At 53.9% G+C, this 16601-nt stretch overlaps 1 protein-coding gene across 2 annotated transcripts in view; it reads left to right on the top strand.

Moving 5' to 3' along the window:
* The window catches only part of LOC125449975 (metabotropic glutamate receptor 6-like), a 47300-nt gene extending 33050 nt beyond the window's left edge, over positions 1-14250 (top strand). For both annotated transcript variants that reach the window (XM_059643143.1, XM_059643144.1), the window contains 3 exons: positions 4524-4663; positions 6801-7736; positions 11349-14250. In XM_059643143.1, the coding sequence (XP_059499126.1) occupies positions 4524-4663; positions 6801-7736; positions 11349-11579 (1307 nt within the window). In that variant the 3' untranslated portion in view covers positions 11580-14250. The remainder of the gene's footprint in view (positions 1-4523; positions 4664-6800; positions 7737-11348) is intronic.
* Positions 14251-16601: the final 2351 nt, after the last annotated feature.

The raw sequence follows: 16601 nt of genomic DNA, 5'->3' as shown, positions 1-16601 counted from the left end.
GTCCCGTAGTGCCCAGGGACGTGCGGGTTAGGGTGGGGTTGGCCGAGCTAAATTGTCCCGTAGTGCCCAGGGATGTGCGGGTTAGGGTGGGATTGGCCTAGCTAAATTGTCCCGTAGTGCCCAGGGATGTCCGGGTTAGGGTGGGATTGGCCGAGCTAAATTGTCCCGTAGTGCCCAGGGATGTGCAGGTTAGGGTGGGATTGGCCGTGCTAAATTGTCCCGTAGTGCCCAGGGATGTGTGGGTTAGAGTGGGACTGGCCGTGCTAAATTGTCCCGTAGTGCCCAGGGATGTGCGGGTTAGGGTGGGACTGGCCGTGCTAAATTGTCCCGTAGTGCCCAGGGATGTGCGGGTTAGGGTGGGACTGGCCGCGCTAAATTGTCCCGTAGTGTCCAGGGATGTGCGGGTTAGGGTGGGATTGGCCGTGCTAAATTGTCCCGTAGTGCCCAGGGATGTGTGGGTTAGGGTGGGTTAGACATGGATAAATGCAGGGAAAGGGGAATGAGTCAGGATGGGATGCATTGCGGAGGGGCGGTGTGGACTCACTGGGCCAGATGGCCTGTTTCCACACTGTAGAGATTCTATGATCATGATCTCAACTCCAACCTCTTCAGGCTTCAGGTCAAGTCTCCCTCCATCATGTAACCCCACCCCAAACAACCCCACAACCCATCGTCCAGCCACAACTCCAGATCCAGGGTGTTGCGAAGCACGGCACAGTTGATCAGTCCGGCTCTGTGAAGGACTGTTGGGGGTGGGTGGTGGTGGTCATGGGAAAGGGCCCGTTTGTAGCCAGGACCAACAGAGAAAAGTGAAATGGTGCCCCCCACGGCGGGGCATTGGGGCTGAGTGTGTGGGGGCTTAAGGGGGTGACAGAGATAGGGAGGGGATGCAGGTGTGGGAGGGGGTGAGAGAGGTAGGGAGGGGGTGTGAGGGATGGAGGGGGTGACAGACATAGGGAGGGGGTGTAGGGGGCTGGAGGGGGTGACAGAGATAGGGAGGGGGTGTAGGGGCTGGAAGAGGTGACAGGGGTAGGGAGGGGGTGTAGGGAGCTGGAGGGGGTGACGGAGATAGGGAGCGGACGTAGGGGATAGAGGAGGTGACTGAGATGGGGCGTGTAGGGGGCTGGAGGGGGTGACAGAGATAGGGAGGGGGTGTAGGGGGCTGGAGGGGGTGACAGAGATAGGGAGGGGGTGTAGGGGGCTGGAGGGGGTGACAGAGATAGGGAGGGTGTGTAGGGGGCTGGAGGGGGTTACAGAGTTAGGGAGGGAGTGTAGGGGGCTGGAGGGGGTGACAGAGATAGGGAGGGAGTGTAGGGGGCTGGAGGGGGTGAGTGAGCAGTGATCATGGTAGAGGTTGAGTGAGTAAGTGTGGAAATGGAGGAGGGGAGGCGGACAGGTGATGATAGCGGGTGTTTGGGATCGAGGTGAGCGTGTGGATGGCCAGCGAGTCGTGAACAGTTTGGGGAAGGGGACGGTGGGCACTCTGTGCAGTTGGCATATGCATAGGCAGATTAGTGCTGTTGTCTGGGGGTTGGGCGTTCCTGAGAACGAATGTAGGTTAATAGAAGCCTCGGGCCCTCAATTATCTTTCTTCTCTGAGCATGAATTGTGCTCCAGTGAGATTTTGTAATTAGTTCTCGGCCCCTCCTGCCCCATAGGAGCCGCAAACAGAATCTGGGGCCTACTTGACTGAAAAATTGCCACGCCTGAACCACTTGACGTATCACTGGAGGCAAGGTCGGGCATGTGGTTCCAGGGATCTGGAAAAGTCTTTGCTTTTTGGCCTCTCTCCGCCCGTTGCTACAGAAATTGGGCCTTCAGTCAAAGGCCAGGCCTCTCTCTTGCCCTTTCCTGGAGACTGTGGTCAGAAAGGGGTCATGGGAAGGTCCTAGCGACAAAATGGATCAAACATTTCCCTACGATGCAGTCCCGCCTCTAGTAGGCCCGAGCCTGCCTGGGTGCTTCCAGTAGTTAGGGCAGCCCCAAACTGGAACAAGTGACTCCAAACCAGGGCACCTGTACTCACGTGCACTCTCGAAGTCTCCTCAGCGTGGCTGGCATCCAAAGGAGCAAGCTGACAAAGATTTAAGCCGCACTCCCCAGAGGCCATGTTTCTGAGGGCCGCTTAAAGGACAGAGGCAGGTCAGGATTGGATGGCCTCTTCCAACATTGGTTCAACAGGAGCCATCCCACGGGAATTCAGAAAATCCTTCAAAACAAAAGGCACAATGCAGTAAAATTCATTCGTGGGACGTGGGCGTCGCTGGCTGGGCCCACATCCCACCCATTTATTAGCCCCGTCCCTTGTTGCCCCTTGAGAAGGTGGGGGTGAGCTGCCTCCTTGAACCACTGCAGTCCATGTGCCGTGGGGTGATCCCCCCAACACCCTTAAGGGAGGGAATTCCAGGATTTTGACCCCGCGCCACTGAAGGAACAGCCGATGTATGTCCAGGCTGGGATGGCGAGTGGTTCGGAGGGGAACTTGCAGGGGGCTAGCATCCTCTGCTGCCCCTTGCCCCTCCAGGTGTAAGTGGCCGTGGGGTTTGGAAGGTGCCGCCTGAGGATCTCTGGTGAATTTCTGCAGGGCATCTTGTAGAGGGTACACACTGCTGCGACTGAGCGTTGGTGCGGGAGGGAGTGGATCCTTGTGGAAGTGGTGCCAATCAAGCGGCTGCTTTGTCCTGGCTGGTGTCGAGCTTCTTGAGTGTTGTTGGGGGCTGCACCCATCCAGGGACAAGTGGGGAGTATTCCATCCCACTCCTGGCTTGTACCTTGTGGATGGTGGGACAGGCTTTGGGGAGTCAGGACGGGAGTCACTCGCTGCAGGATTCCCAGCCTCTGAGCAGCTCCTTGTAGCCGCTGCATCGATACGGTGCTGGGGTCCCCGGTTGAGTTTCTGCTCAATGGGTAATCCCCAGGATGTTGATCGTGATTGGGGGGGGGGGGGGGGGCGCTGGTGGGGAATTCAGTGATGGTAACGCCATTGAATGTCTAGCGGGTGATGGTTAGATTCTCTCTCTCGGAGATGGGCATAGCCTGGCATTTGTGTAGCGCGAATGCCACCTGTCAGGCCCGAAGCCTGGATATTGTCCAGATCTTGTTGCATTCGGTGACGGGATGTTTCTGTATCTGAGGAGGGGGCGAATGGTGCTGAACATTGGTGAGCATCCCCACCTTTGACCTTGCGATGGAGGGAAGGTCACTGGTGGAGCAGCTGAACATGGTTGGGGCCCTAGGGCGCTACCCTGAGGAACTCCTGCAGAGATGGCCTGGAGCTGAGATGACTGACCTCCCATGACCACGACCATCTTCCCATGCGACTCTCCCCTGATGCCCATTGATTCCAGTTTTGCCAGGGCTCCTTCATGCCACACTCGGTCAAATGCAGCCACGATCTAAAAGGGGCTGTCACTCTGGACTCACCTCAACCCTTAAGGGGCATTGGCTACAGCAGCAGGGCTATGCCAAGCTGCCAATGCCAGACAACATTAGCATAACTTTACTTCTGCTCCTCTTGCCCTGCCTTTGAGGGGATTAGCTTCTGGGTGCCAGCTGGGCTTGAACCGGTGAATTCAGGCCATTGGAGCAGAAAAGAAATCTTCAGCGACTTCACCATCTCAACGAGACGACCAGAAAGGGTCACCTGGGCAAAGAAATGAAAGCGCTAAAAACAGAAGCGGCGAATTCCTGGGCTTGGGAGGTCATGTCGCGGCTGTACAGGACGCGGGTGAGGCCACTTTTCGAATGCTCTGTTCAATTCTGGTCTCCCTGCTATAGGAAAAAATGTTGCTGAGCTGGAAAGGGTTCAGGAAAGATTGACATTGGAGGGCTTGAGCGACGGGGAGAGGCTGGAGGGGTGACCTTATAGAGGTTTAGAACATTATGAGGGGCATGGAGAGGGTGAATAGACAAGGTCTTTTTCCCCCAGGGGTAGGGGAGTCCAAAACTAGAGGGGCATAGATTTAAGGTGAGGTGGGGGGGGAAGGGACCTGAGGGGCAACTTTTTCCACACAGAGGGTGGTGCGTGTGTGGAACGAGCTGCCAGAGGAAGTGGTGGGGGCTGGTACAATTACAACATTTAAAAGGGATTGGGATGGGGACGTGGATAGGAAGAGATAGGGGACAAATGGGACTAGATTAAGTTAGGATATAAACACATAGAACTACAACATAACGAAGGAAACCTGGAAACGAGGTAATCAGCTCCAACAGACTCCAGAGTTGAAATAACAGGCGAGGAAACACTCCAGCGTTTCTATGGGAGGCTGCAATGATGCTGATACCCAGCAGGGTAATGAGACGTCTGTGAACTAACATACCAGCCAACTGACCACGACATCCACAGCCCATGCTCCAAATCCGCTCAAAAACCTTAGGATACCTGGGTCGGCCTGGACGAGTTCGACCGAAGGGTCTGTTTCCAACCTGCGTGACTCGATGAGTATCTGTAAGGGATGATGCTGAGATAACGGTCAATATTTTGCCAGCATTTTGAGGCTCTCACACTATTTTGCATCTCGCAGGGAGTGCAGGGACCTCGGTGATATTTAATGAGAACGGGGATGCCCCGGGGCGTTACCATATCTTCCAGTACCACCATACCAACACGAGCACACCTGGATATAAGGTCATCGGGCAGTGGACAGACCAACTCAAGATGAATGTAAGCAACGGCTGTCAGAGGGTCAGCGCTGGCAGGTGTGGGCACTGTCGAAGGGTCGGTGCTCAGGGAGCGGGCGCTGTTGGAGGGTCAGTGTGAACAAGGGAGCGAATGGCCACACTGGAATGATGAGTGAGGGTGAGGAGAGATGAAGACGTGTTTTAGGATGAGGGTTTTGCCCAGTGCATATCCAACATGGGACCCTCACTCCCTGTGGGATCTTGCTGTGGGGACAGTGGCTGGCTGTCTCAGTCCAGGGAACTCCACTTGCTCCACTCCATGGATGGACATGTGATCAGGGCTAATTTACCCAGAATTTCCTCAGAGAGTGTCCATGGAATATCCAGCCCATCTGATCCTAAAGGGGTTCAGATTGGCCAGCGTTTTTCCCGGGCAGAGAAATTCCAAACGTAGCAGGGTCATTCAGACTGTTCTGCCCTCAGAGTGGGTATCAATCCGGAATATTCCCCTCAGTCACCCCATTGCCTAGATTTCGTCACGCCATCCCACACTTTGTGATCCGTTTGGAACTGTATCCAACTCCATTTTACATTACACTTCCACACTTTGAAATTCCTCCAGTTCCCTGCACACCCTCCCTGTCTCTGTTACCCCCTCCATCCCTCCCTGTCCCTGCCACCCCCTCCGTCCCCCTGCACCCCCTCCGTATCTCTGTGACCATCTCCATCCCCCTACACCCCCTCCCTATCTCCATCATACCCTCCATCCCGCCTTATCTCTGTCACCCCCTCCAGCCCCCTCTCTATCTCTGTCACCCCCTCCATTCCCCTACATCCCCTCCCTATCTCCGCCACCCCCTCCAGTCCCCTACACCCCCTCCCTATCTCCGCCACCCCCTCCAGTCCCCTACACCCCCTCCCTATCTCCGCCACCCCCTCCAGCCCCCTACACCCTCTCCCTATCTCCGCCACCCCCTCCAGCCCCCTACACCCCCTCCCTATCTCCGTCACCCCCTCCAGCCCCCTACACCCCCTCCCTATCTCCGTCACCCCCTCCATCCCCTCCCTTCGGATATCTGAAGGGGATTTTAAATGTTAATGAATGATGGTGACACCTCGGCCTAGCTGGGTTCATGGGAACATGCAGCCTGCCTCAATTTAAGACTCAGCATTTTCCAAACAACTGGATGTTGGCAATGTCAGGCATAACAGCAGGGGGATTTAGAATCTAATAAAAATAGATTAAATCCCACAGCTCTTCCACACTCAAACTGAGGTGCTTAAACCATTTAGTTGATTTGACAATTAAATTGATGTTTTAACAGCCCCGAGTGGCGGGTCACTCTGACGTTCATTTAACCAGATGTGCTCAGATCCTATAATCTGTTAAAGTGGGGCTAACGGCTTACAATACTTTCCAGATATAATCTGTATCTAACCCCGTGCTGTCCCTGTCCCTGGGAGTGTTTGATGGAGAGACAGTGTGGAGGGAGCTTTACTCCGTATGTAACCCTGTGCTGTCCCTGTCCCTGGGAGTGTTTGAGGGGGTGGGGGCGGGGAACAGTGTAGAGGAAGCTTTACTCTGTATCTAACCCCCCTGTACTGGGCAGTGTTTGATGGAGGGACAGTGTTTCGGGTGCTTTACTCTTTATCTAACCCCGTGCTGTCCCAGTCCTAGGAGCGTTTGATGGGGGATGATGATGAGGACGTCTAGCAGAGTAGAGGTAACAGTCAGTGAAATGTAAAGGAGAAAGCATTACACCCAGTTTAACACAGTAGAGAAAGCTTTACTCTCAGTTTAACACAATAGAGGCAGCATTATGTTCAGTTCAACAATGTAAAGGGAGCTAGGTTTTGGAAAGTAGAGAGTTCTCTGTCTTTAGTTGAGCAGAGTAGAGGGAGCTTTACTTTCGGTTTTGGAAAGTAGAGAGCCCTCTGCGTTCAGTTTAACACAGTAAAGGGAGTTTTAGTTTCGGTTCGACAGAGTAGGGAGAGCATTACGTTCAGTTTAAGCGGGTACAGGTGGCATTGCTCTCAGTTCAAGCGAGTGCAGGGAGCACTATGTTCCATTTCGCTGAGTCGAGTGAGCACTGCGCACCGTTTAAGCGGGTAGAGGGAGCTCTCTGCCAGTCTGTAAACCTGGATTTCTTTTCTACCCCCCCGCCCACCCGACCTTACAGCTGGAGGAGATGCAGTGGGGTGGTGGGGGTACTGAGATCCCGCCGTCGGTATGCAGCCTGCCGTGTAGGCCAGGAGAGAGGAAGAAGATGGTGAAGGGGGTGCCTTGCTGCTGGCACTGCGAGGTCTGTGATGGCTACCGGTACCAGCTGAGTGAGTTCGAGTGTGCCCCGTGCCCAATCGACATGAGACCCAGCCCTAACCGGACCGGCTGCCTCCCGACACCCGTTGCTAAGCTGGATTGGTACTCGGCCTGGGCGGCGGTGCCCGTCTCTCTGGCCGCGGTGGGGGTCCTAGCCACCACCGGCACTGCCGTGGTCTTCATCCGTTACCGTGACACGCCCATCGTCCGAGCCTCCGGCCGTGAGCTCAGCTGCGTGCTGCTGTGCGGGATCTTCCTGACCCACGCCATCACCTTCCTGATGGTGGCGGAGCCCGGAACGGCCGTCTGCGCCCTCCGGCGCCTCCTGCTGGGCCTGGGCACCAGCATCACCTATTCTGCCCTGCTGACCAAGACCAACCGCATCTACCGCATCTTCGAGAGGGGCAAGCGCTCGGTGACGCCGCCGCGGTTCATCAGCCCGGCCTCGCAGCTGGCCATCACCTCGGCCCTCATCTCCGTGCAGCTCCTGGGTGTCTTCGTCTGGCTGGGGGTGCAGCCGCCTCACGCCGCGGTGGACTATGAGGAACAGCGGCCCCCTGACCCCGAGCAGGCCCGGGGCCTACTCAAGTGTGACATGTTGGAGCTGTCCATCCTGGGTTGCCTGGGTTACAGCCTGGTGCTGATGGTGACCTGCACCGTCTATGCCATCAAGAGCCGTGGTGTGCCTGAGACCTTCAATGAGGCCAAGCCGATTGGCTTCACCATGTACACGACCTGCATCATCTGGCTGGCTTTTGTCCCCATCTTCTTCGGCACGGCAGGGTCAGCGGAGAAGGTACAGGCTAACCCTTCCCTCTCAACATTTCCCCCTCCCTCCGCCCCCCCATCACTCCCTCTACCCCTCCCTCCCTCCGTCAATCCTCCTCCTCCTCACTCCCCCTCCCAATGTCTCCCCCCCCCACATCCCTCTTCCCCTCTCCCCCTCCCTCCCGTCACTCCCTGTCCATGTCATTCCCTCTCCCCCTCCCTCCCCACATCACTACCTCCCCTCGTCATTCCCTTTCCCCTTCCCTCCCCACATCACTACCTCCCCACATCATTCCCTCTCCCCTTCCCTCCCCACATCACTACCTCCCCAAGTCATTCCCTCTCCCCACTCCCTCCCTACATCACCCCTCCTCTTTGCTCCCCTCCCAATGTCTCTCCCCCTCCCCACGTCCCTCTTCCCCTCCCGTCACTCCCTGTCCATTTCATTCCCTCTCCCCCTCTCTCCCCACATCACTACCTCCCCACGTCATTCCCTTTCCCCTTCCCTCCCCACATCACTACCTCCCCACGTCATTCCCTCTCCCCTTCCCTCCCCACATCACTACCTCACCAGGTCATTCCCTCTCCCCCTCCCTCCTCACATCAGTGCCCCTCCTCCTCACTTCCTCCCATCACTGCGTCTCCCCATTCCCTTTCTCTCTGCATCATTCCCTCTCCCCATCATTCCCTGTCCACTCTACTCCATCCCCACATCATTCCCTCTTCTCCTCACTCCCTCTCCCCATTCCGTCTCTCCCCAGGCTGCCTCACCTCCTCACCATCAGTCCTCTCCCTGTCTAGCCCCCTCATCTCTCTCTCTCTGCGTCTCCCCTGCTCGATCTTCTTCATCCACCTCACTCCACAATCTGCCTCAATTTCCCCTCATTCCCCTTCTCTCTCCCCCACTCAATCCTCTTCATTTTCCTCACTCCAAGACCTGCCTTAACTTCCCCTCATCCCTCTCCCTCTCACACTCCCTCAACCTCTCACACCCCCTCTTTCTCCTGGGTTCTATCCTGGGTGTATTCTGCCAGGAGACCGTAGTCTAACATTAATCTCATTAATCTTCCCCTACGCCATCGGCCTCCTCTTCATCCCCGGCATCTGCTCACAACAGCTGTCAGAAAAATGGGAGATTCAGCTTGGAAAACATCCCTGGGCCAATCGCAGGATTCAAACTGGGAAGGCAGGATAAATACACAAGTTGGGAAAGAGTGTAGGAGCTGGAAGAAGATGACAGAGATAGTGAGGGGGTGTGGAGGGCTGGAGGGGGTGAGGAGATAGGGAGGGGGTGTAGGGGTGACAGGGATAGGGAGGGGGTGTCGGGGGTGACAGAGATAGGGAGGGGGTGTAAGGGGCTGGAGGGGGTGACAGAGATAGGGAGGGGGTGTAGGGGGCTGGAGGGGGTGACGGAGATAGGGAGGGGGTGTAGGGGGTAACAGAGATGGGGGGGTGTAGGGGGCTGGAGGGGTGACAGAGATAGGGAGGGGGTGACAGAGTCAGGGAGGGGGTGTAGGGGGCTGGAGGGGGTGACGGAGACAGGGAGGGGGTGTAGGGGGCTGGAGGGGGTGACGGAGACAGGGAGGGGGTGTAGGGGGCTGGAGGGGGTGACGGAGATAGGGAGGGGGTGTAGGGGGCTGGAGGGGGTGACAGAGACAGGGAGGGAGTGTAGGGGGCTGGAGGGGGTGACGGAGACAGGGAGGGGGTGTAGGAAGCTGGAGGGGGTGACAGAGACAGGGAGGGGGTGTAGGGGGCTGGAGGGTGTGACAGAGACAGGGAGGGAGTGTAGGGTGCTGGAGGAGGTGACAGAGATAGGGAGGGGGGGTAGGGGGATGGAGGGGGTGACAGAGACAGGGAGGGGTGTAGGGTGCTGGGAGGGGGTTATCCCTGCGTGTTATCCACCTGTCTGTGGCTGCCGAGCGGAAAACACACTCATTTATTGACACTTTGATTTGTTTTTCTAAAACCCTTTGTCCAACTACTTTACAAATGTTCTCTCATGTGTTTCAATGCAGAGTCCAGTGTTTGCCCCACCCCGGCTGTTTGGCTAACTGCTAATCAGTTCTGTTTCATCCCTCCCCTCCCCGACTCCCTTTTTAAATAGTCGGGTTACATTTGCTGCCCTTCAGTCTATTGGGAATTAGTCCTGAGTCTATACATTTCTGGTCTGGAACACAACACCATTCGCTACTCTCAGGGCCACTTAGAATCATACAGCATTGAAACAGACCCTTCCATCCAACTAGTCCATGCTGACCATAATCCCATACTAAAGTAGTCTCATCTTTCTGCTCCTGGCCAATATCTCTCCAACCTTTCCTATTCATGAATCCATCCAAACATCTTTCAAATATTCTAACTGAATCCACATCCAGTACTCCAGCAAGAAGTTCATTTCATACACAAATTGCCCTCTGTGTTAAAAGTTTGCCACTCATATTTTTAAAATGTCTCTCCTCTCACCTTAATAATGTACTGTCTCGTCTTGAAATATACCACCTTAGGGAATAGACAATCACCATCAACTCTATCTAAACCTGTCATCATTTTATGATCCTCTCCATTCCCGGCCACGTCCCGGTGAATCTCTCCCGAACCCTCTCCAGTTTAATAATACCCTTCCTATAACGGGGGCGGGGGGAGACCAGAGCTGGGGCACAGCGCTCCAGAAGAGGCCCTCACCAATGTTCCCTGAACAACCTCAACATGACGTCCCCAGCTCATACATTCAGAGGGTCTGAGCGATGAAGGCCAGCGCGCCGAGCGCCTCCTTCCCCACCCTGTCTACCTGTGACGCCAACTTCAAAGGGTTATGTCCCTGAGCACCCCCCCCCCACCCGATCTCTGTGTTCTACAATACCACCCAAGGCCCTAAGTTTCATTGTATAAGTCCAGCCCCATGTTCGTTTTAGTGACACCTCGCATTTATCCAAATTCAACTCCATCTGTCCCTCCTGAGCCCATTAATCAAGATCTCTTTGTAATCTTACATAACCATCTTCACTGTCTTTAGAACTGTGGAATTGACATTATTGTATTTTTCTGAAGAAGGGTCCAAACCTGACATCAGCTTTCCTGCTCCTCTGATGCTGCCTGTCCTGCTCTGTTCATCCAGCTCCACGCCTTGATATCTCAGACTCCAGCATCGAAGTTCCTTCTATCTCTGATTATTATATCCTGTTAATTTTGTCTACATTTAACATTGTTAATTGATCCAGCTCCCTTTTCTCAGTCATACTCCTTTCCTTCAGTTGCACCCTCTCCCTTCACCTTTGAGCGAGGTTGTTCCTATCCTCTTTTGTGAAGACAGAACTGAAGAAATCTTCTTCCATCTCCTCATTCCCCATTATAATCGCCCCACTTCCGGTTTGCACATTAGTCCTCATTTAGCTTTCTCCTTCACTTGTTTGTAGAAGCTCTTACAGCCCGTTTATAGGTTGCTTTCAGTATTACTTTCAGCCTCTGTTTCCCTCCAGTCCCTTGATCAAACGGTTTCTCTTTTGCCAAATGCTCCCAATCCTCAGGCTTGTAGCTTTCTGATGCTACTTTATACATGCCGAAAGGTCGGGTTTGGGGGGGAATGGAGAGGAGCCTCGAGTTGCTCATTTGCTGATGATTGGTGGCTTGCTTTGTCTTGCAGATGTACATCCAAACGACGACGCTGACTGTGTCGCTGAGCCTCAGCGCGTTCGTTTGCCTGGGGATGCTCTACATCCCCAAAGTCTATGTCATCATCTTCCACCCGGAACAGAACGTTCAGCGGCGCAAGCGCAGTTTCAAGGCAGCGGCGACTATGGCAAGCTTTGCCTCGCACCTGTCCCAGCGGTCACACAACGGAGACACCCCCAAGGACGAGAAGGGAGGCAACTGATGGCATGGGGATGGAGCAGGGAGAGCCGCCTGCCGTAGGAACTCTGACCGGTGGCCTACAACACTCTCCAACCCAGCGTACCTCGCCCCTCAACTTCCTTGCTCGTGGCCAAATACAATGGCGCCCCCAAATCTGTGCATCGCCCAGTCATCGCCCCGTTGACATTCAATGGCGTCACAATAATCGAGCCCCCCAGTGAGCGGTCAACATCCAGAGGGGGTTACCAATGAGAGAGAATCTAACCATCACTTCCTGGACATTTAATGGTGTTACCATCACTGAATCCTGGCCCCCTCCCACTATCAACATCCTGGGGGTTACCGTCTCCAACGAAAGATCTAACCACCACTTTCCACCCCCTCCCCAACCAACCAACCTTCCCTTGACATTCAATGGCATTACCATCACAATATCACCTCACTGTCAACATCCTGCAGGGGTTACCATTCAGAAAATCTAACCATTGCCCCTTTGGCGTTCAATGGGTGTCACATCACTGTACCCCCTCCCACCCCCGCCACTACAAACACCCTGGGATGGATCAGAAATTGAACCAGACCGAGCCATATCACTACTGCAGATCGAAAAGAGCAGGTCAGGCGCAGGAAATCTCGCTGCAAGTAAATCCTCTCTTGCCTCCCTCCCCAACCCCCACCCCCCCAAAGCTGGTCCCACCATCAACGAGGCACAAGTCAAGAGGGTGAGGGAATACTCCCCACCTGCCCTGTACGGGTGCCGCTCCAAAAACACCCGAGAAGAACGCTTTCTGGGACAACGCAGCACCGGCACACCCACAGCCCCCACCCACCCCCCAGCTCAATCGACACACTAACCCCCCCAAACTTCAACACTCCCTCCCCCACCACTGACATAGCTGGGCTCATTAGGAATGCTCAGCTGACCTGCACCGCCAACGCACAGCCGCAGCAGTGTGTACCGTCTACAGGACGCACCGCAGTGACTCGCCAAGGCTCCTCCGACTGCACTTTCCGAACCCCAACACCTCTACCCCACCCTCCCAAAGGACCAGGGACAGCAGAGATGCAGGGGGAGCTCCAAACCCCCTGCAAGTTCCCCTCAAAGAAGCCCAACACCATCCCAACTGGGAATGATACCATCAGCTGTTCCTTCAGTGCCACTGGGGGGGGGGGGGGTCAGAATCCTGGAACTCCCTCATAACGGGAGCATGGTGCGTAATGTCCCTACACCGCACAGTATAGGGACCTTCTCATGCTGGAGGGGCAATTAAGGATTGGGGGTATATACTGGGCCCAGTCAGTAGCATCCACATCTTGAAAGGGGGTAAGACAAGACAGGGAAGCAGATGGAGAGACAGAAAGAGGGACAGGAAGATAGGGAGGGTGAGTATAAGAGACGGAGACATAGGGAAGGCGGGGGGAGATGGAGTGGGAGTTGCACACAGGGAGACAGAGACAGACAGCAATAACAAGACAGACAGAAAGAAGTAATTGTAGCCAGTGAGGGAGACATGGACAGAAAGAGAGAGATTGAAGAGATACAGGAAGAATGAAGAGAAAGAGAGAGAGAGAGAGAGAGAGAGAGACAGAGAGAGAGACGCACACAGATAGATTGAAAAAGAGAGCCAAGAAGAGATATTGAAGAGATACAGAAAGACAAAATGAGTGGGACAGAGATGGAGAGAGAGAGAAAGAGAGATGGAGAAACAGCGATAGCAACACAGACAGATAGAGATGGAGAGGGAAAAGTAGTGACAGAGTAAGGGGCAGCAGGTAGAGAGAGAGAGAGAGAGAGAGAGTACGAGAGGCAGAGCCAAGTGCAAAGGAAGAGGGGTAATTGCTGGGCTGTCAGGCGATGTACCTGACTGATTTTTGGATTTATTTATTGCCATGTGTACCGAAATACAGTGAAAGCTTTGTTTACGAGCAGGACAGTCAGATCATAGTAAGCAAAGGATGTACAGATCAAAAAGACTTAGACAGAGGCACACAGCTTACATTGCACAGGATGTGTGCATTAGGTGAGATAACGCGAACGAGGTCAGCGTTACTTGAGGCCAGAGAGTCCATTCATCTGTAAACTTTGGGTACTGTCATAGCTGGGGGTGAGAATAGGGGCACTGAGCTGAGCTCTGCTGCCTGAGTATTGACCCTGCCGTGGTCTGGGAGGTTGCTGCGTCAACAGGATGCCAAGCTGATCACAGTGTAGCGAGGGATGTGAGCACGTTACTCACACATTGCATTGTGAGGTGCTGATCCAATTTACAACAGACCTGCCTGGGCAGATAACCACAGTCTCTGTCATCAGAGACTCAGTCCCTTCGAAACTCCACAGCCCACTGCTCCCTCCTTCATCTCTCCTTTGCAGTCTGCCTTTCTTTCTCTGTGTCTGTTTCTCTCTCTGTTTCTCCCTCTGCCTTTGTCACTATGTCTTTCTCTCTGAATCCCGTTCTCAACGTCTGTCTGTCTCTCACTGTCTCTCTGCCTCTCACTTCCTCTCTTTCTCTTCCTCTTTCACTCTCTCCCCCGCTCCCTCACTGCCTCCCCTGCACATCATCACTCTCCCCCTCAATTCCTTACACATTGTGTCTCCACCCACCCCAACTACCCCAGCACTGCAGGTCAAAGCCAACTCTCCAAAGATACAGACTGTGGCCAGCCGTGAGATTGGAGGGGGTGGGAAGAAAGGAGGGTTTGGGGGAGTGAGGGGTGGGGGGGGAAGGGAGCATGCGGGCCCTGGGAGGAGGGACACTGAGGCCAGAGTCAACAGAAAGCAGAATGCCACCTCCATTTCCGTTGACACACAGTGCAATCCCACAACTTTACACAATCTTGGCTCCCAGACTCTCCACCCAATCCAGTTGCCTGGATCAGACAGAGACAACCTGCTGAGTTCTGCTATTCTGAGTGGGGGGTTTCTGCTCACATGTTGGATTCTCTCCTCATGTGGGAGTGGGAGGGGTCTGTTTTTGCCCGTGTCTGCCCTGTTTAATAGCTGTCCAATTAGTCTCAACCTCTTTCCCCACCCACTTCGGTCACCTCTGGGATAATTTCTCACTCGTCCCCTTTCAAAGTTCTGTTAGAAGCTGCTTCTGCTGCCGGATCATACTGCCTTAACTGGGGTGTCTCTCTCTCTCTCTCTCTGTCCATGGAGTCCTTCACTGGCAAGGCCCGAGTAAACTGCCCTCTGTGGTCTTGAGGGACAGGCCTCGAACTGGATGTGTCCCTAGCGATAACTACCATCCACCCACCCGCCCTGCTCCCTCCCCACACAACCACCTCCACTACACAATCCCATCCCCTGAAACCTACAGTAACAGAAGCACGGCAACCAGGCCTCATCAGTGCGGCCACGTCCCCGAGTTGGGCCGCTTACCAAGGCTCGGCTGGGGGCGGGGGATTCGATGCGGGCAGCGGGGGGTGGTTAGGGAGGGGGAACAGTTAGAAGATTCCTAGCCTCTCTATCCGATTTGGGCTCGAGCTGAAACTGTGTCAATGGCCATGGAGCAGCCATTTTGAATCTCTTCCCTGCACTCGAGTGTTATAGACAGATATATATTCACCGTTTAATGAATGTGAAAGCATATAGAGTACTATATATAATGTATACAGTGCATCAATAAAGTGCTTATCCAGTTCTGGAGTTAAAAACCTGACTTTCAGTAGATAAGGAACTGATATTACTAACCCACAAGGAGGAACAGAAAAGCAGAGCAATGACCGAATATGATCCCAATTTTTGCTCCTTCAATTAGTGGGGGCTATTGCAGTCATGATAATTATAATAAGCATTGCACCCCTGGAGAGGGCAATCTCTCTCTCACTACAATGAGGGTCAGGGCCGAGGGAGCGGGCGCTGTCGAAGGGTCAGTGCTGAGTGGTGCCATGTTGAAATAGGGACTCAACCACAGCAATGTCTCTCTCTCTGTCTCCCTCCCTCCTTGATTTGGATGTGTTTGCTCACTGGGTTAGCAAAGGCAAGTCGGTATTGACGAGACACGTCAGTCCTGCCTGGGCTGGTCTATGATTTCCCACTGACTGCAGCAATCTTGTGTAAGCTTGTGACTGCTGTCATCTGCATCCTCATTGCTGACATGAACAGGAAAGTAACTGCTGAATATTCACCTCTACCTCCTCTCTTCCTCCCCCATCAGAGCAGCCAGCACTGAGTAACAATGGACACTGTCTAAATCAATCAGTATTATATTGAGCATCAGATGAAAGGTCTGCAGGGAATCCTCCCTGTTGTCAGTGTTAGCCCAAGAACACAGGTGACACACACTTGTACACTCACACTCTCTCTCATACACACATACCCTCAAAACAGAAGTACAAGCTGTCTCACTCAGATATCCACACACACTCTCTCACAGACACACGTACAGTCACATTCACAATGAAAAATGGACGCACGGTCTCATTCTCACACGTGGACGCCTGGGTACACCCCTCACTCCAGGACTAATCTGGGAACATACTGAGACTCCCCTGGACAGTTTTGGGCCCCATATCGCGAGATGGATGTACTGGCCCTGGAGCGGGTTCAGAGGAGGTTCACGAGAATGGTCCCAGGAATGAAAAGCTTAATATAGGAGGAACGTTTGAGGACTCTGGGACTGTTCTCATTGGAGTTGAGAAGGATGAAGGGACATCTAATTGAAACTTACAGAATACTGAATGGCCTGAACAGAGTGGATGTACAGGGGAGGATGCTTCCATTGGTCAGAGAGACTACGACCCGAGGGTACAGCCGTAGAGTAAAGGGAAGACCCTTTAGAACGGAGATAAGGAGAAATGTCTTCAGTCAGAGAATGGTGAATTTATGGAATTCACTGCCACAGAAGGATGTGGAGGCCAGGTCATTGAGTATATTTAACACTGAGATAGAGAGGTTCTTGATAATGAAGGGGATCAAGGTCACAGGGAGAAAGCAGGAGAATGGGGTTAAGGAGCCTGTCAGCCATGACTGCATGGCAGAGCAGACTTGATGGGCCAAATGGACTAATTTCTGCTCCTATGTCTTCTGGTCTTATGGGCACACTGC

Source organism: Stegostoma tigrinum, chromosome 49 (genome assembly GCF_030684315.1).
Source record: "Stegostoma tigrinum isolate sSteTig4 chromosome 49, sSteTig4.hap1, whole genome shotgun sequence".
NCBI lineage: Eukaryota > Metazoa > Chordata > Chondrichthyes > Orectolobiformes > Stegostomatidae > Stegostoma > Stegostoma tigrinum.
The sequence above is the reverse complement of the archived record's forward strand: the minus strand, read 5'-3'. Positions and strand labels throughout refer to the sequence as shown.